The sequence below is a fragment of the Solanum pennellii genome, chromosome 7, assembly GCF_001406875.1.
Source record: "Solanum pennellii chromosome 7, SPENNV200".
Taxonomy (NCBI): domain Eukaryota; kingdom Viridiplantae; phylum Streptophyta; class Magnoliopsida; order Solanales; family Solanaceae; genus Solanum; species Solanum pennellii.
Genome location: NC_028643.1, coordinates 226,780 through 249,470, shown reverse-complemented (window position 1 = coordinate 249,470; position 22,691 = coordinate 226,780). Strand labels below are relative to the sequence as shown.

Here is a 22,691-nt window from a genome sequence, read left to right as displayed (position 1 = left end):
TATATATATTATATAAAATAAATAATAAAAGTGCCATTAAGGCCTTATATTTTAAATAATAGAAGGCATTATATAATAAGGGCGGCTTCATCATTTTATGGCGAGATTGACTCAACATCACGATAACAAGATTTGCCTTAGTATTTTATGGGATCGTTTGGTTGAATTCAACTAACAATTTGCGATATCTTATCATTTCTTCGAGTATATTTAAATTAAACTCTGCATTATTAATTTTTTTGATCAATGACGGATCTACATGTAGATTGTCAATCGACACTCCCTTATTAAAAAATTATTTTATGTAACTAGGTTAAAATATTGTTTATGTATATACATTAAGATTACATATTGATACTCTTTAGTCTCTTCTTAAAATTTATCTTAATATTTTTTAGTAAAAAAATCTAGCTTTGCCACTGTATCCAATGCCAAATGACACCTTAATCCTTGGTACAAAATAATTAGACCAAGTCAACAATATTATTGAAAAAAAAAACTAAAATGTTCTAAATTCTAAGATTTTAAATTTTCAATCATATTTTATATCTAAAATGTTCAACCTATGACCAAGCCATTGATGAAAACTTTGGTGGTTATGTGGACCATATCCATTAAATTATGTTCTTTTAATTTTTCTTATCTCTCCATTTACTTCATGGGGCATATTGCATTGAGGTGAGAAAGGTCAATTACATTACAATTTTAAAAGAATTTAACTTATACGCGTAATAATAATTAGAGATGAATTTACAATTTAAAGAGTATGTGTTTGAGATTTTAGTTCCGAAATTAAAAATCGTTATATATTAAATTAACTAAGGTTTAAATTATTGTCACTAAGTTTAAAGTGAAATCATTAATGCAAGTTTTTGTCCATCCCTAACAACAACGTAAAGAATTTGTACACTATAATGCAATTTATTAGTCTGTTTACTTTAGTTTTTAGGTTATTAATCTCATTTGTAAAAAAGATTTTTATAGCAATTATATTTAGGTGATATGATAAAAAAAGTACATTATTAGTCTATAAAACTACATTTATTTTATAATTGCTATAATAAGTTGGGTTAAAGGTGATGGCGTAAGATCCAAAAAATATATTTTTTTTAATATAAACCATTCATCATTTTTCATAAAATAAAGATAGCAAAGTGAAGAAAGCTACTTAAGAATCAAGGTAGATCTCAATATATTCCATTATATAAACTTAAGCTTGTAAGGGTGTGTTTTTATTGGAAAATAATTGGTTTTTTTTTTAAATGTAAAAAAAAATATTATCTTAAAGTATTTGTATATATAATTTAGACAAACCTATGAAAAGATGTTAGCGAAGGGTAGGGTAGTGGGGTGGTAGTGGATTGGATGGAGAGTTACCGAGTGAATAAAGATGAAATATGTCGAATGGTGAAAAACACACGATCAATACGCGAGAGTAATTCAAGAGAGGGGCCAATGCCTATCTCCTCGATCCATTACTCATTCATTTTCGATTCAAATGTGTAATATAATTTTCCGAGCAATTAAGTTGACCTACGATAACGAGTATAGTTTATATCCTTATATTTGTAACCATATGAATAGCTAATAATAACGTCTCGAGTGGACAACTGTATTAGGTGCTTGTCAAAATTCAATTATCCTAAGGGAAATCTTATTAACAACTTTTCGTCTTTTGACTTATATTAAAATCAAATGATGATCTTCTAGAGTTTGAATTAGTCAGAAGGTATCTGGCGAAGTAGTAATTACTCCTCCATTCTTAATCAAATGTTTAAAGTTTGAGATTTAGATATGGAGTCGTTGATATAAAATGCGAACTTTTCGGTATGAATCAAGATTTAATTAAGGGTTAAAGCTGAAAATGAAGTCGTCTTTTGTTAGAGAGCATTTTACCTTCAATGAGTGGTGGAGTTAGTAATTTAGTGAAGAGTGTACAAATTTTCTTTCTATGTTTTGTCAAGGGAATGCAAAATTAAATATACGCTCATAATAGCTAACATTATCCGACTAAGAGCGTGTTCGTAACTCCATTCCCCTAAGGTGGCTCGATCAATGCTCCCAACAATAAAATTTAATCAGACTTCAGTGTAAGAATCGGCGAGAGTCAAAAGGCATTAACTCCATTAAGAAGTGGAACAATACTATAATAAGTAACCAGTCAAAAATATCAACTTTTTAATACCAATTCCTTTAGGTAATCTTCAACTCCATCCACACATACCAAGTCATATTTTTCATGCCTTGTGGACAAATAGAAACAGCCAATTATGATGTTATTTAGACTTTTTATAAAGGCTCCATTTGTCCTATAAATAGAGAAGAAACTAAAGCAACAAACATATGATCTTGTATCAATAAAAATGGCTAATATTATGTTATGTTCATGTATTGTGTTTTTTGTTGCCCTTTGTTCTGATGTGATGGCAAATCCTCACTGTAAAGGTGTCAAAGGTGCATATTACCCTTCATGGGCATTTTCAACTTTCCCACCATCATCCATAGACACATCTTTGTTCACTCACATCTACTATGCATTTCTTGTGCCAAACAACACAACATTTAAATTCGATATTGACGATGAAACATCCAAACTCCTCTTCAACTTCACCTCCACCCTTCGATCGTCTGTCAAGACACTGTTTTCGGTTGGGGGAGGAGGTGAAGGACCAGCTAGGTTCTCGCGTATGGCATCAACATCTGTCTCTCGTTTGTCATTTATAAAATCTAGCATAGAGGTAGCTAGAAAATATAGATTTGATGGATTTGATCTTGACTGGGAATTCCCTCAGAACAAAAAGGACATGGAGAATTTCGCGATTTTATTAGATGAATGGAGGGTTGAGGTTAAGAAAGAATCTTTGGCTACAAAAAGGCCACAGCTTTTGATCACAGCAGCTGTTTACTTCTCTGTTGACTTCTTCTTATGGGGTGAGTTTAGATCATATCCTGTACCTTCAATTAACAAGAACTTGGATTGGATCAACTTAATGTTCTACGATTATCGTGGATCATGGGATACATCTGCAACTGGTGCACAAGCAGCATTATTCGACACGAAGAGTAATGTTAGTACAAGTTATGGACTAAGTACTTGGATCAAAGCAGGGGCCTTAAGAAGTAAATTGATAATGGGATTGCCACTTTATGGTAGGACATGGAAACTGAAAGATCCAAATGTTGATGGAATTGGTGCACCAGCAGTTGGTGTTGGTCCTGGTGATGAAGGGACATTAACTTATAGGGAAATTGAGAAATTCAATGAGGAAAACAATGCTAAAGTTGTATATGATTCTGCTACTGTTTCTGCTTATTCTGTGGCTGGAACTTCTTGGATTGGCTTTGATGACACTAACTCTGTTGCAATGAAGTTACACTATGCTCAATCACAAAGACTTAGAGGCTACTTCTTTTGGGCTGTTGCTGGTGATAAAGATTGGAAAATATCAACAACAGGTAATTAACTTGCTTTACATGTTATTTTACGAAAAATGTAATATTCAACTCGTATACATTGACAGTGTCAAGAATTTTCTTAATAAGTGAGATTAGTTATAACATGACTAAAATTGCTTGTGTTGTTGCAGTATATAAGTTAAATCTTGCTAAAAGATGTAGCATATTGATTGTTGCTAAATCACAATTTTTTACGTGTACTCACTTTGTTCTTTTTCTTATTGTGTAGCTAAGCAATCATGGATTATTTCCTAAGAGATGAAGGGGGGAAAAGGACTCTTCCTTTGAACTTATATATATTTTGTTTGTGAAAGTGTATTGAAGCTGAATAGTTCATCTTCTTTTTATTTATGCACTATATATATATGTTGTACCATTTAGTTATATGTACTTTTCAGCTAATAACGTTTATTTCAAGTGTAAGAGAGAATACAAACTTTCAACTTAGAAACTTGTACTTGTCTAGTTCAGTTGTTGTTACAATATTTCATTCTCAACTTCCAATTTTGTTAAAATTTCCCAAAAAGAACAACAAGAAATGCATCAAATATAAATCATAATTCGTCTTAGTACTGATTCGAGTGTCAAGTGTAAATAGAAATGGAGAAAGTATATCAAATAAACTCAATCAAATGATCCATTGATCGATGAGTATAGACTGTGTGGCTGCACCTCAGCTTTCATCATGATCCCATGCCATAGAAGCTGAAATCATTATGATCAATTGTTAAGTTTTCAACAGTATGCTGATTATGCAAAAAAATAATGTGACATATATCTACCGATTTAAGTTATATATATACACTGTATATAACTGGTTAGTTACCATTTTGTTAGTTTACCTGTTCTTGAAAGAGTCCAGTTGCTGTCAGAGCCAAGTGCCCAAAAAAAGTAACCACCAAGACCCTGAGCCTTAGCATACTTGATCTTGGCGCTGATGGAGTTCGTATCGTCATATCCAATCCAATTTGTTCCAGAATATGAATATGTTGAAACTGTTTCATTATTGTATACTACAGATGCATTGTTTTCTGAATTGAATGTTACTATATCATCATACGACATTTCTCCGTGACTTCCAGGACCAACTCCTACTGCAGGAGCTCCGATTCCGTGATCATTTGGATCCTTCAATTCCCATGTATTTCCATATAAGGGAATTCCCATGACTAACTTTGTTGAAGGAACCCCATTTTGTTTCCAGGCTGAAATTCCGTAGCTCGTGCTAATATTGCTAGACTTATCATACAACAAGGCTGGAGCACCAGTTGCTGAAGTGTCCCAAGAACCTTGGTAGTTATAGCACATAGGGCTCAAGAAATCAAGATAGTTGCTTAGAGCTTCTGTGGGATAAGTTATACCCGATAAGAGAAGGTTTGGAGAGAAGTAAACAGCAGCAGACAAGATTAGTGCAGGCTTAGAGGAAGCTAGTGACTCTATGTTGATGGCGAGGCGCCATTCTTTGAGGAGCAATGCTAGATTGAGCATGTCTTCTGATTTGATAGGGAATTCCCAATCAAGATCAAGGCCATCAAAGCCGTAATTTCTGGATACATTGATCGTTGATTTGATGAATGCAGCACGATTATCTTGGCAACTCATCATACTAGGGAGTACTGGAGAACCTGTATCTCCTCCTATCGATAGCATGGCCTTTGTTGCAGGGCTATGGGAATGGATGGCGGATGTGAAGTTTATCATTGTTTGCTCGTCAACTTGGCCTATGAGCAATTGGAATGATGTATTATCAGGCACAACAAACGCATAGAAAATGTGGGTGAAATAAGCAGTAGGGATGCTTGATGGAGTAGCTTTTTCAGCTACCCACGAAGGCCAATATGCACCTTTGATGCCAGAAAGCGGAGGCGCTGGTCCAGGAGCAGGAGCAGGTGTATCGGGATATGGTATTGAGGCAGGGATCGGAGGCATAGATAGTGGAAAAGGAGCTGGAGCTGGAGTTGGAGGCATCATTGGTGGACTAAAGATAGGAAATAAAGGCTTGGATGGTGAGGGTGGACTGAAATAGGGAACAGAAACAGAGGGGGGTGTTACAGGTATGTACGGTGGACTAGTGGCTGGAAATGGAGGCATAGATGGTACAAGGAAGATCGGATTGGAAGGCGGGAATGGTGGACTAGTGCTTGGAAATGGAGGCAGTAATGGTATAGGCAAGCTTGGAATTAGAGGTGAGGATGGTGAACTAGGTGATCCTGGAAATGCAGGCTCAGGTGGTGTAGGGAAGCCCGGAACTAGAGGTGGGGATGACGGACTAGTGCTTGGAAATGGAGGAAGTGATGGTATAGGCAAGCCCGGAATTAGAGGTGAGGACGGTGAACTAGGAGATCCTGGAAATGAAGGCACAATTGGTATAGGGAATCCTGGAACTAGAGGCGGAGACGATGGACTAGTGCTTGGAAATGGAGGTAGTGATGGTATAGGCAAACCCGGAATTAGTGGTGAGGACGGTGAACTAGGCGAGCCTGGAAATGAAGGCACGAATGGTATAGGTAAGCCTGGAACTAGTGGTGGGGATGATGGACTAGTACTTGGGAATGGAGGTATTGATGGTATAGGAAAGCCTGGAATTAGAGGCGAGGACCGTGAACTATGCGATCCCGGAATTAGAGGCGGGGATGATGGACTAGCGCTTGGAAATGGAGGCAGTAATGGTATAGGCAAGCCTGGAATTAGAGGTGAGGACGGTGATCCTGGAAATGGAGGCACTAATGGTATAGGTAAGCCTGGAATTAGAGGCGAGGATGGTGAACTAGGCGATCCTGGAACTGAAGGCACTAATGGTATAGGTAAGCCTGGAATTAGAGGTGAGGACGGTGATCCTGGAACTGAAGGCACTAATGGTATAGGTAAGCCTGGAATTAGCGAGGATGGTGAAGAAGGTGATCCTGGAAATGGTATAGGTAAGCCTGGAACTAAAGGCGGGGACGATGGACTAGTGCTTGGAAATGGAGGCAGTGATGGTATAGGTAAGCCTGGAATTAGAGGTAAGGACGGTGAACTAGACGAGCCTGGAACAGAAGGTGGTCTAGCGCCTGGAAATGGAGGCATCTCAGATGGTGCAAAGCGCGACGGGAGTAGAGGCCTGATTAAGGGTGGCATTGTACCAGACAAAGGTGAAGGAGACACAGAAATAGGAGTTGATGAAAAACACACATGAAAATTAGCAACAACAACCAAAAACATTTGTAGTGCAACCATATTTTATTAGTCACTATTTCTTCACCAACAATAACATAAAATGAGATTTATATAAACTATATATAATAAAACTAGATGAGAAAATAAAAACAGAAAGTGCCAATGTGCTATCCTTGGTAACTACATTATTTGTTTGTCATGTTTTTGTTATAATAATTACATTGATGTAACAATATTGTTAAAACCTCTGATTTTATCGACATATCTATATATCTATGTCACACAAAATTTAATTATTCTAATTTGATTTTGGATCTTACTAGGCCAGCTTTATCATAGTCAAGTATATTAATTTCTCCAATTTTAGCAAACAAAACATTGTTAGACCAACAATGTGGTTATTATATGTTAGAATTAAGGAAGATAATAGGTTCGTAATTTAGGTGTTTGTTTTTTAGTAATATCGAATCTTTTGCTTTTACTTTTTACTTTTTTATTTTGATAATGCTAATAATTTATTTCATATTTAAAAATAATTAGTAGTTCTCTAATTAATCGTCATTGTTTAGTTTAAATGTCATCACGAATTCTGCTACATATATATAACTTGATGAAATATATTTCCTTTTTTCTTAAAGAATATTTGATTTAATAGTGTTGGAATATAAATTTGTTTAAAAGCATAATTATCATATACTTCATAATAATAAAAAATCAAAGCGAAAAAAAAATCAACTTAATTGATTTAATTTTGGTTCTAACAATATTTGAAAAATCGAATTGATTGAATTGAATTTGTTTGAACATCTGAAAATATGACTTAATTGATTTGCCTTGATTCCGACATTTGAAAAATATGACTTAATTGATTTGATTTCTTTTTAGAAATGATCAAGAAAGTGATTGTTGAAATATTCTAGTACGATGAGACTTATCTCTAGCTTTATTATATGTTTTGGATTTCAAATCTCCGTCTCATGAAAAAATTAAAGTGGTATTATTTAGACTTGTTGATAATAGTTTAAGGAGGATGTGTTCAAATTTGTATATTATGTTTTTTTTATTAAAAAAAAATTAGAATCTCAAAAAAAGAAAATTTGAAAGAAATTAAATTAAATAGTAACAGTATCGTAATTAGAGGGATGGAAAGTCCTTGAACATAAAAAGATTTACTATCCAAATAATTAAACATAATCTCATTAATTATAGTAAGTTAATTATTTCTTAATACTATATAAGATAAGCATGGTGCTTCATCATTTTCATTATCAAAATTACATTTTTAAAGAAATCATAACCAAAAAGAAAAATGGCAGCCTCTTTCTCTTTGTTTAAACTTGTGTTTCTTCTTGTGCTATTTTTCATGGGAAATACAGGTATATTAATCACTTTACTTTATTCTTTCTTTACCAATCAAGAATGTTAAGAGATCAAAAAAAAATATTTTTTATATATCATTTAATCAACTATATCGCAAATCATTAATATCAGTTATGACGAGGTTATTCAGGATTTCATCGTCTTTATTTATATGTATCGAGTTTGAGCTTTTAAAAATAAAAAAACATGTTAATTCAACTTAATTAAATCACAATACAAATATGAAATATCATATGGGCTGAAAAATAAAACTAGTTGAGATACATATGGTCGAATGCATCCCTTCATTGAGATCTTGAATCTAATATATGGAGAATATGAATCTTACGCGGCATGAATCTGAATTAATCAAATTTACTTGTTTATTTTAATTTTATTTTTTTAAATTATAACGGAGGCAAATATTTGTCAAGAGCAAAGCAAAACATTCAAGGGACCATGTGTAGAACAAGCAAAGTGTACAAGTGCTTGCCAAAGTGAGGGCTTTCAATTTGGAGAGTGTAGTAACTCCATTTGCTATTGCACAAAGCCATGTCCTCCCAATAATCAATTGTAAATATTTTGTTTTTGTTACTTTTTTAATTATCATTGTACTTTTATGAGGCTCAAATAAATATATAGATCTACTTTGATGATCAATTTTATGTGCTCAACAAGAACACACTCAGTTTAACTACACAAATGAGTTCTGGAAAAAATTGACGTGTATGCAAGTAATATTGGAAGACCCTCAACGCAAGTAACAACTAACAAGTCTATATGTGCTGAATTAGAAATATTGAGAGATTTTGTCTCAAAAGCAAAGTGTAACAAATAAACCACATTCAATTTCACTTCAACATATTGTTTTTTTTAACCTCCATTCACATGTATGACTACCATATAAGGATCAAATGATCCATATCACTATGTTACTAGTGAAATTCCAAAATCAAGAAGTTGGACAAAGAAAAAATAGCAGCTACATTTTGTTTGTAACTAAGACGAAAAATTAAAAAGGTTCTTACAAGCGTTCTTCAAGGAAGAAATTTTTAGTATATCCCCTTCGACAGAAATGTGTTGAACCCTCCTCAGGCTTGTAGTTCTGTAGCAGAAAGAAAACCAGCCTCCCGCTGAATGGTGCAGCTGTTATGAATCGTGCAAGCAAAAGTCCCGTGCACACACTTCAAAATCTTTTCGTTAGCATTTACAAGAACTCAACAGCGGAGATCACTTTTGTTTTTCTCTCATCCACTCAACAAAATTATCCAAAATCACAGGCCATGCTTGGTCGAGATCATAGTTTTCAAGGTCTGGAAAGCTAACCTTCAAAAATACAAAAGAATGGCCAGATATTAGACCTATGTCAAAGAGATCCGATACAAGAAAATTATTATTTCTACCCTTTCTCCACAGCACAATTTTTCGGCTAAGGGGATTCAATTGAACCCCCTTTACCAAAAGGTACCATTATTGGTGCTCCTGTATGCGTCTGATCATAGTACGAAAATTAGTTGACAGAAACAAAAGAAGCAGGATCCAGAAAGGTAAAGTGAAGTCTTTTGTTCTACTAGATTAGCATTTGCATAATACTCGGTAGATGAGAAGTGGGCAATATAGAATAAAATTATTTGGATGGTCCTCAATGTTTGGCATAAGTTTCAATTTGGTTCCATTCGTCTAATCATATCGCCCTGAATTACATAGTTTGAGATTGGTGTTTATATAGTGCTTAGGTCATTGACAGCCAAATAAAAAATGCAAACTAGAAAATGCCAAGGAGAATCCAACAAAAGCGAAAATAGGAAAAGAGAGGCAGACATGGAACATATTTTAAGTCGGTGTCGGCTATATGAGCTTCACGAACCATATTTCCTTCTAAGCTAGAATTAATTATATAACGTAAATAGTTTACCTCTTGACAAAATCGAAGAAAATTCATCCATTGATCCACGTTGATCACCTTATAATCAGTCTGATTCTAGTAGGAAGGAAAAGACATAGAATCAGCGCTGTCAAATATAATAACATATGAAAAATTAAAAACTAACATCATTGTTATAACTTAATTTTCCTAACAGTTTATAAGCCTAAACACTAGCGCCCTTCGGGCAATTATATCATAAATACGCATATGTGATACCAAAAGATATTCACAACATGTAAGTGAGTACCTACCTTGAGAAACTCACTAAATGAGTCAACCTGAGCACGAAATTGGGGCCCCAGAACAAGATCAATCAGTAGACAAATGCTCTCGATGTCCACACACTTCTGCTTATCCTCTGAGAAAGACAAACCAGGCACATATTAGTAAATGTTCTAGCTTAATAGAGATTAATGCGACATAAACATCCAAAAAAATATGAAACCTAATAGGCTACATATTTGTTTATTAAAGAGAAGCTTACCAGTAAGGCAGTAACGGAAGGCGTAGGAATAAAAATCCTCAAAATTTTCAGGCATCATAACCTGAATATGTAAATGATCCAAGGTCATCTACATGAGCATTAGATCTTGCAAAATTATCCTACTTAAGTTAACCAAAGAGCTGACAACAACATACCTCTGCTTCCAATTTTGGCAGGGCTTTTTTCAATTTGTTAATCGTATCAACCTGGAGATCTTTTAAACCTTTTCTCCATTCATCCTGACAATTAGAAAAGATTTTCCGACACAGAGGAACTAAATAAGTCACAGAGGAAAAATGCACTATATTGATCCAAGAGCAAATGCTAAAGTCAACTCGAATGAGAATGTAGTTGTATCAACAAAAAGAACAAAGCAAAACACTGACAATCAGAAAAGGATCAACCACCAGACAATTATAACAGTACATCATCCTAGTGAATACATCACAAAAGAGAACACATTGAAATGTCTTATACTAGGGGTGTCAAAATGGGTGGATTGGGCTGGATTACCTGCCCACAAGTTACTTGTGCTAAAAATAGGCTAAAACCCGGGTCATATCCCAAGCTGCCCAACTCTTAGTATGTTCTAGTTTCATTTTTGTTCTTTTATAACTTTTTAAGTGCCTAATAACACTATTTTGTCCTTTATTATGACTATATATAACATATCAAATAAAGAATATATTTTTGAAAATATATTAGCGAGATTTTTATGTCAATTTGGAGTGCATATCAAGCTCAATTTTCAGATGGCTTGAAATAGGTTGAGCTAATAAATGACAGTGTCAATGATCAGACCAAACTTGAACAGGTAGTGCAGATCATGTTCTTATGGGTTAATTTGGCAACCCCTAGTTTATACTCAAGAGGAAGCTGAACAAATAAATAGCAGTATCTTACCTGAGTAAAATATCCCTGCTTTTCAGCTTTCAATTTCCTGATCCATGTGAACAGTGAGTTATATAGATTAAGAAACACAACATTTCCTTAAAATAAATTATTGATCACATAGACACATATTGACAAAAATGGCTTACCAAGCGAGCATCAAAATTTTGACATTTGTATAGTCTACTCCGAGATCTGAGCAAAGTGCCTCAATCCCCTCTGGACTGTGCACACAAAAACAAACAGAAGCTTAACAAAGATTCCAAATTCCTTTACTTGTGCTAAAAGAAGAAAATAATAAGAGGTAAGTCTGATATTCAAAGGAACTATAAAGTTTTACAGTAAGCTAATATGCCTAGTTGACAGGACCAACAACTACTTGATGCGAGTAGACCATATTAATGTTGCTAATCAAGCACATCCATTTTAAGCAAGCTTGGTTTCACAAAATTACGAATCAAAACAAGATACTGCCAGATAAAATCCTAAGAATGACATAATTTTCAGCTATCACTTCCATCAAATCAGTTCTTTTAGGCATTTGTATTGATAGCAATGACCTTTAGCATGGAAATAAATGGTATAGCAACTTGGTAGAAACCGTTGAAAAATTCGAAGTATTAAGGAATTAAAACCACCAAACCGTTTCCTGCTCATAGAATTTCCCTCAGTGATATGATCCAATCAGAGCAACAAATAGTAAAACACACAGTGACTTCCATTATAGTTTAATGTTGGTATTTGTTTTATATGAGTAAATTCTATGCTAGTTAACAACCCATTCACATGAAACATATGAACATTGACATTCGCTCAACTTTTGCAGTAGCAGAACTGCAGAAGAAACAAACAACTCCTGTAGCTACAGAAGATATATGCACAGAAGAAAGACTATGTTAACCATGTGTATGACCCTGGGGATGATCATATATCCACTGTTCAGCTAGGTAAATATGGATCAAAACAATCAGCATATATGCAACTTAGTTTGGTAAAGTGGAAAAACTTGGAAAAATAACTTGTAGAGTTGCTCTATACATACCATTTAATCACAAAGTTCATGAAAAGAAACATAGGAACAATAGATTAACTATTGAAAAAAGGAACTCACTCGATCATGCCTAGCAGCTTATTGGCATACTTCTGAAAAAGATTATCAACGGACAATCCAAACTTCGTAGTCTTGCTTGAAGCTGAGTAGAACAACGAATCTTTCAGGATACTATAGGTCAAGGCGAAGTAAATATAACTGAAACACGTTGACCATAAAGAGGAGAAAATAAAAAGAAATAGAAAATTGCAAACATCCAGCTAGAAAAAATATATTTCATGAAAAAAGAAACATTATTTAAAGTCAAAACACCACATCGCTTGGTCTTCAACATTGTTAACAAAATTTCATAAAAAGATGGGCAGAAATTGGATCAGAACTTGCAAATTAAGATAGACAACATTTATATGGTGGAACATCCAAAACAGAAACAATTTGGGACTACTGAAGTTGAAGCATGATAAATATATCTATTCAAATATAGATTTAGGACATGGGCAGAGCTAGAGAGAAAGCTACAAATTTTATCTCAAACAAGCCTACAAAAACTCGATTAAAAGAGTATTTATCTGCATTGTGTCTTCGAACATTTAATTTACCTAATTTCGAGATGTATCCAAACTAGGGATTAAGAAAAACAATGCAGGTTGAATCTTATACTTCCTTTAGAAATTCCAATCACAGTATACATGGTGAGGCACATACTTATCTAAGATCGGCAAAAGAATCCAACACCTCCCTTAGTATAGATCAATTATTCAACTAAGACTCAAATTTCAAACTCAGCTCTATCAATCCTTTATATCCATTCAGGCCCATTTTATTCCAAAACCACTTGATTTTAAATGCAATACATATACTAGATAATTCTATCCACCAAAGCCTACGACAGATGTAAAAAAATGGTTTTTGTCTCTGCTGAAATTTGAACCTCAAAAGCCCACAGTTCTCACCCACTTCATTGACCACTAGACCACGCCCTTGTGTGCCTTCTCTACATCCAACCCACTCATCTTGTTTTCCAATATAGAAAAATAGCCACTTGATATCAATGCAACAACCCAAAAACACTCAATTCATTTTTTTTAATAACAAAAGTGGCATCGTCCCTAGCTTGCGCGCATCTCTTACCCTCTTCATTACCAGCTAAGCCACACCCTTTAAGTGCAAAAAAGTAATTTTTTTCTTATTCTTGATACCCAAATCCCCAAATCCCATTTCAAGGCTCCAAAATCTAGATTAGCCCCAACTCATTAAACAAAATTTGAACTTTAAAATACCCCTCATCACTAAGAAACAAACCCCCCCAAAAAAAAAGAATCAAAAAAATTCAAATGAACAATACCAACAACTAATCACATAGATAAGATACATCACAAAGGGCCAAAAAAAAAAACACAAGAATTTACCAGTTGTGATAGACTCCGAGCGAGCAGATTTGACAGAAGTAGATTTGGGTGTGTCAGATTTTCTCTTTGATGCTCGAGGCATTTTGCTACAATTTTGAAAGCTCAGCAGAGAGGGGTTTGAGAGGATTTTGGCGTCCAGAGAATGTTCAATATATATATATATATATAACGTATAGAGTGCGGGTGGGGGTAGGTAGGAGGAGGGGGTTGGGGGTAGGGACTGCCAACTAGGATAAACAAAAAAGCAAAAAGTATAAATTATGAAGTGTGAAAAATAAAAATTATGGTTTAAATTATTGTTTTTTAAAAAAATAAAGTACGAGAGTATCCTTTTACATTTTTGATTATCTTAATTTTTTTATAGAATCGTGCAATATATTTAATTTGAGGTGATTATAAATTTAAAATGTAATTTCGTGAATTTAAAAATGTGCGTTAGATTACGTAAAGATTATTGAGTTATTGAGATAAGTTGTACAAAAGTATTAGTATGAGTGGAGATGTTAGAAGTTGAGGATGATGAACCAAACTACAAAGGCAGAAAATAAGTATCAAATTTTCTTGTTTTGATTTTGCATTTTATCTCGAGATTAATTAGATAAATGGTGTGTAATTATAATTTTTTAAAAAAAAAGAAACTCCAAAATGGGCTTTGAGCCTTCTGATAAATATCATTATTGGGCTTTACATATCTGACCCAAACTCTTTTCTCTAATTGGGCTTCGTTTTTGCCCATTACACCTCCGAGAAACCCATTATAAAAAACCGCAAACTAGGGTTTCTACAAATCCTCAAATTCTAACTTCACCAGCAGCAGTCATCTCCGAGGAGGAAGTCGCCGCCGATCGTGAAAATGGTAAGATTCCTTTCCCTGTTAACCTCATTATGAATACAGTACCTCACAATTTTTGTTGAATTTGCCCCTTTTTTGGTGTGTGTAGCCGTCCCACAAGTCTTTCATGATCAAGAAGAAGCTGGCGAAGAAGCAGAGGCAGAACAGGCCTATTCCTTACTGGATCCGCATGAGGACCGATAACACCATCAGGTATTTCACTTTTCACTTTGTAAAGGTTACTTTTTTGTTTATTGTGTTAATTTTGGGGATAAGTAGTTGTGGTTCTCTTTTTATATTTTTGGTTCGTTTGTTATGTATTGTGGTTAATTTGGGACTAAGAAGGTGTGTGTTATGTGTCTTCACACTAAAAAAACTGAATTCTCAACTGGGGAGTAGATGTAGTACCTTTAGCAGATCATATTTGGCATAAGGTGTTGAACTGGCAATGTATTGCAAGACTTAGTTGGGAATGGCTAGAGGAATATGCTAGGATGGAACTCATTATAAATAAAACCAATAGAACAAGCTCTATTATCTGTTGTATGACCCTGTCTGGAGCTTTGGCTGCAATTATGAAACTAGTGATCCAAGGTGTGTACTTTTGAGCTTGTCGAAGCCTAAGTTAGCTACTATCCTGTTTTTAATTAGTCTACTATCCTAGCTAAACATGCAAAAGAAGTAGTGGAGTAGGGGTGCCTATGTAGGAATTGAGACTATGTCTAGTTGTCTAGTTTTTCCCCTTTGTGCTTGAGTATCTTGTTTGGTAATAAAATCCTGTGAAAAGGAGTGACAAACTCATATTTCTTTGGTCATAGGTTGGTTCATTATAAAAAAAAAACCTTTCTCTTGCTTTATTAGGTCCTGTTTGTGTTTTGTGTTAATTTTGGGCCTAAGAAGTTGTGTATACTGCGTCTTTACACTATAGACATATTGCCAAATGGGGGAGTAGATGTAGGATCTTTCTACCCTCTATGTTAATGAGCTGATTAAACTACTGGACACCTGTTTTTTCCAAATTGTTGAATTGCCAAGGTATATTACAAGACCTAGTTGAAGCTGGTCAGGGGAATGTGCTAGGATGGGAATTATTTTAAAATCAATAGAGCAAAGCTGTATTATCAGTCTTGTGGCCCTGTCTTGATGAACTTACAATGTATGGCATGGAAGGAATCAAGTTGTATTCTAAGGGAAGAAAATGTATGTCAGCTGCTATTATGGGACTAGTGAGTCAAGATGGGTACTTTTTGAGCTGTCTGATGCCTAAGCTAGCTAGTGGCCTGTCTTTACTTAACTACGTTGCTAGCTGAACAAATAAAAGAAGCAGAGGAGTAGTGTGCCCATGTGAATCAGCAACGGTCACCTTGCAAGGCAAATTACTAGAAGGGTTAAAAGAATTTACTTTAGAACCAAGAATTTGTCCTGTTGTCTAGCTTTTTTGTTTTCTTTGTGCTTGATTATCTTGGTAATGAAATTCCCTATAATTACCAAAAAAAAGTTGCATTTTTGGGTTTCTTTTTATATGTTGTGATCATTTTGGGGCTACAGAGTTGTGGGTATTCACTTCTATCTTTGTCGTTTTTTTGTGTATTGTGTGGATTTTGGGGCTAAGAAGTTCTGGATATTGACTTTCCTCTTGCAAATTTAGGTTCTTTTTTATTATATTGTGTTGATTTCGGGGCTAAAGAGGTTGTGGGTAATTGTGTTAATTTGGGTATAAGAAGTTGTGGGTATTCACTATTCTCTTTGTATTTTTTGGTTCCTTTTTGTGTATTGTGTTTAATCTGGGGCTACGAAGTTGTGTTATTAACTTTATTCTTGCATTTTAGGTTCTTTTTTTTTGCAGTGTTAATTTTGGTGTTAGCTAGGGAGCTGTGGGTATTCACTTGTCTTTGTAATTTTTTTCAATTTTGGGGCTAAGAAGTTGTGTTTTGTGTCTTTAAGGTACAACGCCAAGCGCAGGCACTGGAGGCGTACCAAGTTAGGATTTTGAGGTGGATGGCTTGTAGTTCTCTTCAAGGTTCCATTGAAAAATTTATGTTTTTTTGGTTACTTACCTTCTTGTTTAGTAGGAGCTTATTTCTGAAACGAAATCTCGTAGAGTTGATTTCTACAGATGTTTTCGTAAAATATTTTGGAGCTGATTTTATGTATTGAATGAATATTTTTGGATCTACTATGCTTTGATTGATGCATTTTTAGAATTGGAATTGGTGCACTGGATTCTCGTTTTTGATCGCGTACTAGACTTGTCTGTTGAAATTTTTCATGTGGAATGTGTCATGGAAGCATTGCGTATGGTTTAACCATTTTTTATGGTTTATTTACGCAATCCTTTTGATTTTCGTGTATGTTAGCCCATTTTTTTCCTTTCTAAAAAAAACTTTATAAATAGAGTTTCCAGATCCATGAGCAAAAACTTTCTGAAAATGTTGAATCATTCAACTAACTCAACATTTTAGTCAACTTCAAACTTCTGTTCATCGCAATTATGTGGGACAAAACAAGAAAGAAACTTGCAATTTGACACGAAAAAAGATAAAACTAATAGCTAGTGATAGTTTATAATAAGTGAGACTTAACCAAAAAATACAACAAATTACCTACTATAATATATTAAAATTACTCACGTAGTATGTATATTAAATCAAATTCAATTTATACTAATTTCCCTTTCTTTTAGGTATTATCAATAACAGACCAAAAACAAAATATTCTAGTACTCTATTAGTTATTTTGTAGTGAAAGAAATGAAGTCAATTTTTCCTAACAAACAACAAAGGCAGATAAGAAATTACAAGGAGAAAAAGCACAAAACAAAATGACCAATAAAATGGTAACTAAATTTTTTAAAAATAATTATTGTAAGGTGATCCATCTTTTAAGGGGGGAAAATGTCTTGATGATTTCTCCTTTTTTATAGACATTTCAAAGGTACCATAGAAATTGGTCTATAAAAGGGGACTTAAGAAAGACGAAAAACAGCCGTTTTGTTGTAATTTGAGTTTCCAAGAAAAGTAAATAGTTTTTAGTGATAAAACACCAAAAAAAAATATTGGAGAGAGACAAGAGAGCAAAATTTGTTTTTGCCAAATAAGTCTCTCTCCATTAAAAAAAAAATAAAAAAATTATATATATATATATATAACAAAACACTCTTTGTCATCTTTTCATGTGTTAAATAAATTTATTTTTTTTTGCTTCTCTTGATAAATTATTAACAACATCATGGCGTCTAATTTATCTTTAGAAGATATCAAGAATGAGCAAATTGACCTTGTAAGTTACATTTCTTTTTTTATAATTAAAAGTAAAGGCATTCAGTTTTTGACGTTAGTGAGTTATATAGATATATTCTTATTCATAAGTAATATACATCGACGGTATAAAAATTTTAAATGTGGGATTGAATGATTGTTACAGGAAAACATTCCAGTGGAGGAAGTATTCCAGCAGCTAAAATGTAGCAAAGAAGGATTGTCATCTGCTGAGGGCCAAAAAAGAATTGGAATTTTTGGCCCCAACAAACTTGAAGAGAAAAAAGTACTTATTATTATTTATTAAAATCTTCATATTTTACTTTTTTTGATAAAATCTTGAGTATGTGTATTAATTATTACCTATGATTTTAATTTATTGTAGGAGAACAAGCTTCTCAAATTCTTGGGGTTCATGTGGAATCCTCTCTCATGGGTTATGGAGTGTGCTGCTATCATGGCTATTGTGTTGGCCAATGGAGGAGTAATTACAAATTTACTTATTTTTCATATTTACGTTTTTTTCACTTTTAGTCTGACTAAATTCGAATTCACCTCCAAAAGTCGCAAATGTTTCTTAGTAAATATGACTTCCATTAGCAAGAAGGAACTAGATCCGGATTCGTGTCGAGAAGTCCCATCATTGAGGGTTAATACGCTTCTTAATGAACACGACTTTCCGTATCAGGACCGGACCAAATCCTAATTCGTGTCGGAAAGTTTCACATTGAGGGGTAAACACTCTCTAATAAAGATAACTTCCCATATTGGGGCGGGACTAAATCCGAAAGTCCACATTGGGGTAAAAAGGACTTTCATACCTAAGGCTCGAACATAAGCCTCTGGTTATAGAAAGAGGAGCACTTATTGCTCCAGCACAATTGTATGTTCATATTGAAATGGCCAAATAGTTTTTGATTTAGTAATGGTGAAATCTTGAAAAATAAATTGCAGGGCAAGCCACCAGATTGGCCAGATTTCGTTGGTATCACAGTATTGCTCATCATCAACTCTACTATCAGTTTTATTGAAGAAAACAGTGCAGGAAATGCTGCATCTGCCCTTATGGCTAATCTTGCTCCCAAAACTAAGGTACCCCATAATCCATTATCCAGTGGCGAATACAGGATTTAAATTTCATCTGACGTTTTAGTCCTCAATGTATTTATTGATGTTATTGATCCTAGATTTTGAGAGATGGAAAATGGTCAGAAGAGGAGGCATCACTCTTGGTTCCAGGTGATATAATTAGCATTAAGTTGGGAGATATCGTCCCAGCCGATGCTCGTCTTCTCGAGGGTGATCCTTTAAAGGTTGATCAGGCTGCTCTCACCGGTGAGTCATTGCCCGCGACAAAGTTCCCTGGTGCTGAGGTTTTCTCTGGTTCCACTGTCAAGCAAGGAGAAATCGAGGCAGTTGTCATTGCCACTGGTGTTCACACTTTCTTTGGAAAGGCTGCTCATCTTGTAGACAGCACAAACAATGTTGGCCATTTCCAGAAGGTAAAAGAAATGATTTTGTGATATAAATTTGAAAAATCACTTGGTGTCTTATGGGGGTTGCTAAATTTTGGATTTGGATTGTGATAATGATTAATTATAGGTGTTGACTGCCATTGGAAACTTCTGTATCTGCTCTATTGCTGTGGGAATGGTGATTGAGATAGTAGTGATGTACCCAATTCAGAAGCGTAACTACAGAGATGGAATCGACAACTTGCTTGTGCTGCTCATCGGAGGTATCCCAATTGCCATGCCAACAGTCTTGTCTGTGACCATGGCTATTGGATCTCATAGGCTTGCACAACAAGGTGCCATTACAAAGAGGATGACTGCTATTGAAGAAATGGCTGGTATGGATGTTCTTTGCAGTGACAAAACCGGTACCCTCACCCTCAACAAGCTCACTGTCGACAAAAACCTGATTGAGGTTGGTAATCAGGACAATGTTATACCTTTTTATCACGATTGTAATAGTTTCATCTGAGAAAACATGAAGGCTAAAACATTATTTATGCCTAATGGTGGTTGTAGGTTTTCCCTAAAGATGCAGACAAGGATACCGTTATGTTGCTTGGTGCTAGGGCTTCCAGGATCGAAAACCAGGATGCTATTGATACTTGTATCGTTAACATGTTGGGTGATCCTAAGGAGGTAATATGTTTTGTTGTTAGGTGGGATTAGTACATTTTTCACTATTCCAAGAAGTTGTAAACTGACCATTTATGTTTTATTTGTTACATTGCAGGCAAGAGCAGGCATCCAAGAGGTTCACTTCTTGCCTTTCAATCCAGTTGAAAAACGTACAGCCATTACCTATATCGATGACAAAGGAAACTGGCACAGGGCTAGCAAAGGAGCTCCCGAACAAGTGAGATTGTGTTTCCATATTTCCCTTTACTTCATGTATTTTCAGTGCATGTCATCTCACATGCCATTTTTCGCCAGATTATTGAACTTTGTGATCTCAAGGGAGATATCAAGAAGAAGGCCTTAGATATCATTGATGACTATGCCAACCGTGGCCTTCGTTCCTTGGGTTTGGCAAGACAGGTAAGCAATTAACTTGTTTGGATCAATTCAACATATCAATGATTGTTGTGAATTAACTATGATTACGTGGCATTTATGCAGACTGTACCTGAGAAGAGCAAGGAAAGTGAAGGATCACCTTGGGAATTTGTTGGCCTTTTGCCCCTTTTTGATCCCCCAAGGCACGACAGTGCTGAAACTATCCGCAAAGCTCTTGAACTTGGTGTTGCTGTCAAGATGATCACCGGTGACCAGCTTGCCATCGGTAAGGAAACTGCACGTAGGCTTGGCATGGGAACCAACATGTATCCTTCTTCAGCTCTTCTTGGAGAGCACAAGGATGCAACCATTGCTACAATTCCTGTCGATGAGCTAATTGAAAAGGCAGATGGTTTTGCTGGAGTCTTCCCAGAGCATAAATACGAGATCGTGAAGAAGCTCCAAGATAGGAAACACATCTGTGGTATGACAGGAGATGGAGTGAATGATGCACCAGCACTCAAGAAGGCAGACATTGGTATTGCTGTGGATGATGCAACAGACGCTGCTAGGAGTGCATCTGATATCGTCTTGACTGAGCCAGGTCTTAGTGTCATTGTGAGCGCTGTGTTGACAAGCAGAGCCATCTTCCAGAGGATGAAGAACTACACAATCTATGCAGTTTCCATCACAATTCGTGTTGTGATGGGATTCATGCTCATTGCCCTTATCTGGAAGTTTGACTTCTCTCCCTTCATGGTCCTTATCATTGCCATACTCAATGATGGAACCATCATGACCATCTCTAAGGACAGGGTTGTGCCATCTCCATTGCCCGACTCATGGAAACTCAATGAAATCTTCGCCACTGGTATTGTCCTCGGAACCTACCAAGCTGTCATGACTGTTGTGTTCTTCTACCTTGCAGCTGACACTGATTTCTTCACTGTAAGTATTAAGATTCTCCCCCTAACATGAAACACAAAATGAAAATACACTAACAAAATCTTCATGTTCATGCAGGAAAACTTCCATGTTCGATCAATCAGAAACTCTCCATATGAGCTTACAGCTGCACTTTACCTTCAAGTGAGTATCATCAGTCAAGCTCTCATCTTCGTTACCAGGTCACGAAGCTGGTCTTTTGTGGAACGTCCTGGCCTTATGCTCGTAGGAGCTTTCTTTGCAGCCCAATTGGTGAGTATTGTAATACGACAACCTGAATGAATTATTCGACTTAAAAGTACTCCATTTGAATATACAGCTAACCAAAATTCATAACTTTCAGGTTGCAACAGTGCTTGCTGTATATGCAGACTGGGAATTCGCCAGGATCAAGGGAGTTGGCTGGGGATGGGCAGCAGTCATCTGGGTCTACACTATTATTACCTACTTACCTCAAGATGTTCTTAAATTCATCATCCGTTTCGGATTGAGTGGAAGGGCATGGGACACAATGATCCAAAACAAGGTAAACACAAGCAACAAATTACCATAACATATATAAAATTTTCATTGAATTCAGTTCTTGACTAATTAGTATATATGTTTTTCGAATACCTTAGACTGCCTTCACAACCAAGAAGGACTATGGAAGGGGTGAGAGGGAAGCACAATGGGCTCTAGCTCAACGTACACTTCATGGTCTCCAGACACCTGAAGCCGCTGGCCTATTCAACGACAAGAACTACAGGGAACTGTCTGAGATTGCTGAACAAGCTAAACGTCGTGCTGAAGTTGCAAGGTTGAGGGAGCTCCACACACTTAAGGGACATGTTGAATCAGTTGTCAAGCTAAAGGGACTAGATATTGAAACCATTCAACAACACTACACTGTCTAAAGAAATNCAAGTTGAAATCAATTCAACGTAAATTTTTCTCCACACAAGAAAGGACAGTTTTGCAGCTGGCATTTTTGTTGGATGAAGATTATAGCATTTGACTGAAGAACAAAGGCTAGCTGTGCATATTGTAATTACTAGTAATTATTTTATCTTTGTAGTTATTATATATCGTACGTATTAAATTTTATTTTTCTAGGCCAAATCTGTTTTGTCTCCACAATTTTTAAATTTCAATGAGATATATTGCTCCTTCTTATATCTTTTTTTCTACTCGTTTCGGCTTGCACGTGTGTCCCATATAAATTATTATAGATCCGTTGGAATGATGAGCTGAAATAAAAATACAAGCAGAAATTCATAAAATACTAAATTTAACAAGTCTAATAAAAAGAAAACACACAAAAAGAAATAGAGAAGAAAAGATACATTATACATATTGTTCTTAAGATTTTAATCGTAACAATATAGATGCAAAATGTATAATCTCAAAATTATAATAAATAAAAAAATTGTGT

At 35.2% G+C, this 22,691-nt stretch overlaps 6 protein-coding genes across 6 annotated transcripts; 4 read left to right on the top strand and 2 right to left on the bottom strand.

Moving 5' to 3' along the window:
- The first annotated feature begins 2,243 nt into the window (after window positions 1-2,243).
- LOC107024651 (nod factor hydrolase protein 1-like) lies at window positions 2,244-3,924 on the top strand. The gene is made up of 2 exons (XM_015225645.2): window positions 2,244-3,456; window positions 3,686-3,924. The coding sequence occupies exons 1-2, from the start codon at window positions 2,364-2,366 to the stop codon at window positions 3,709-3,711; spliced, it is 1,119 nt and encodes a 372-aa protein (XP_015081131.1). The 5' UTR covers window positions 2,244-2,363; the 3' UTR covers window positions 3,712-3,924.
- Window positions 3,925-4,129: 205 nt separating this feature from the next.
- Window positions 4,130-5,144, bottom strand: LOC107024706 (class V chitinase CHIT5-like). Its single transcript, XM_015225690.2, has 2 exons — window positions 4,299-5,144; window positions 4,130-4,161 (listed from the first exon to the last, which is right to left on the bottom strand). Exons 1-2 carry the CDS (start codon window positions 5,104-5,106, stop codon window positions 4,130-4,132), a joined length of 840 nt encoding a protein of 279 aa, XP_015081176.2. The 5' UTR covers window positions 5,107-5,144.
- A 368-nt stretch (window positions 5,145-5,512) lies between these two features.
- Window positions 5,513-6,631, top strand: LOC107024704 (collagen alpha chain-like). Its single transcript, XM_015225689.1, has one exon. It carries the CDS (start codon window positions 5,513-5,515, stop codon window positions 6,629-6,631), a length of 1,119 nt encoding a protein of 372 aa, XP_015081175.1.
- A 2,166-nt stretch (window positions 6,632-8,797) lies between these two features.
- LOC107024466 (DCN1-like protein 4) lies at window positions 8,798-13,862 on the bottom strand. Its single transcript, XM_015225453.2, has 9 exons — window positions 13,734-13,862; window positions 12,385-12,466; window positions 11,423-11,497; window positions 11,286-11,322; window positions 10,538-10,621; window positions 10,383-10,443; window positions 10,150-10,256; window positions 9,887-9,952; window positions 8,798-9,297 (listed from the first exon to the last, which is right to left on the bottom strand). Exons 1-9 carry the CDS (start codon window positions 13,813-13,815, stop codon window positions 9,202-9,204), a joined length of 690 nt encoding a protein of 229 aa, XP_015080939.1. The 5' UTR covers window positions 13,816-13,862; the 3' UTR covers window positions 8,798-9,201.
- Window positions 13,863-14,435: 573 nt separating this feature from the next.
- Window positions 14,436-16,796, top strand: LOC107024133 (60S ribosomal protein L39-3). Its single transcript, XM_015225032.2, has 3 exons — window positions 14,436-14,589; window positions 14,675-14,778; window positions 16,510-16,796. Exons 1-3 carry the CDS (start codon window positions 14,587-14,589, stop codon window positions 16,556-16,558), a joined length of 156 nt encoding a protein of 51 aa, XP_015080518.1. The 5' UTR covers window positions 14,436-14,586; the 3' UTR covers window positions 16,559-16,796.
- A 764-nt stretch (window positions 16,797-17,560) lies between these two features.
- On the top strand, window positions 17,561-22,434 carry LOC107026386 (ATPase 8, plasma membrane-type-like). Its single transcript, XM_015227339.2, has 13 exons — window positions 17,561-17,844; window positions 17,989-18,108; window positions 18,208-18,306; window positions 18,777-18,914; window positions 19,010-19,324; window positions 19,425-19,751; window positions 19,856-19,975; window positions 20,070-20,192; window positions 20,270-20,374; window positions 20,456-21,280; window positions 21,356-21,529; window positions 21,621-21,803; window positions 21,898-22,434. The coding sequence occupies exons 1-13, from the start codon at window positions 17,794-17,796 to the stop codon at window positions 22,171-22,173; spliced, it is 2,856 nt and encodes a 951-aa protein (XP_015082825.1). The 5' UTR covers window positions 17,561-17,793; the 3' UTR covers window positions 22,174-22,434.
- The last annotated feature ends 257 nt before the right edge of the window (window positions 22,435-22,691 follow it).

Excerpts from the sequence above, each read along its gene's own strand:
- LOC107024466 (XM_015225453.2), bottom strand. The coding sequence starts at position 13,815 with ATGCCTCGAGCATCAAAGAGAAAATCTGACACACCCAAATCTACTTCT. Across the intron at positions 12,467-13,733 it reads CTCGGAGTCTATCACAACTG|CTTCAAGCAAGACTACGAAG; the intron begins GTAAATTCTTGT and ends TGTTCTACTCAG. Across the intron at positions 10,622-11,285 it reads AGCAGGGATATTTTACTCAG|GATGAATGGAGAAAAGGTTT; the intron begins GTAAGATACTGC and ends TCTAATTGTCAG.
- LOC107024133 (XM_015225032.2), top strand. Across the intron at positions 14,779-16,509 it reads AGGACCGATAACACCATCAG|GTACAACGCCAAGCGCAGGC; the intron begins GTATTTCACTTT and ends TGTGTCTTTAAG.
- LOC107026386 (XM_015227339.2), top strand. The coding sequence starts at position 17,794 with ATGGCGTCTAATTTATCTTTAGAAGATATCAAGAATGAGCAAATTGAC. Across the intron at positions 17,845-17,988 it reads AGAATGAGCAAATTGACCTT|GAAAACATTCCAGTGGAGGA; the intron begins GTAAGTTACATT and ends TGATTGTTACAG. Across the intron at positions 21,804-21,897 it reads ACACAATGATCCAAAACAAG|ACTGCCTTCACAACCAAGAA; the intron begins GTAAACACAAGC and ends CGAATACCTTAG.
- LOC107024704 (XM_015225689.1), top strand. The coding sequence starts at position 5,513 with ATGTACGGTGGACTAGTGGCTGGAAATGGAGGCATAGATGGTACAAGG.
- LOC107024651 (XM_015225645.2), top strand. The coding sequence starts at position 2,364 with ATGGCTAATATTATGTTATGTTCATGTATTGTGTTTTTTGTTGCCCTT. Across the intron at positions 3,457-3,685 it reads TTGGAAAATATCAACAACAG|CTAAGCAATCATGGATTATT; the intron begins GTAATTAACTTG and ends CTTATTGTGTAG.
- LOC107024706 (XM_015225690.2), bottom strand. The coding sequence starts at position 5,106 with ATGCTATCGATAGGAGGAGATACAGGTTCTCCAGTACTCCCTAGTATG. Across the intron at positions 4,162-4,298 it reads CTGGACTCTTTCAAGAACAG|CTTCTATGGCATGGGATCAT; the intron begins GTAAACTAACAA and ends TAATGATTTCAG.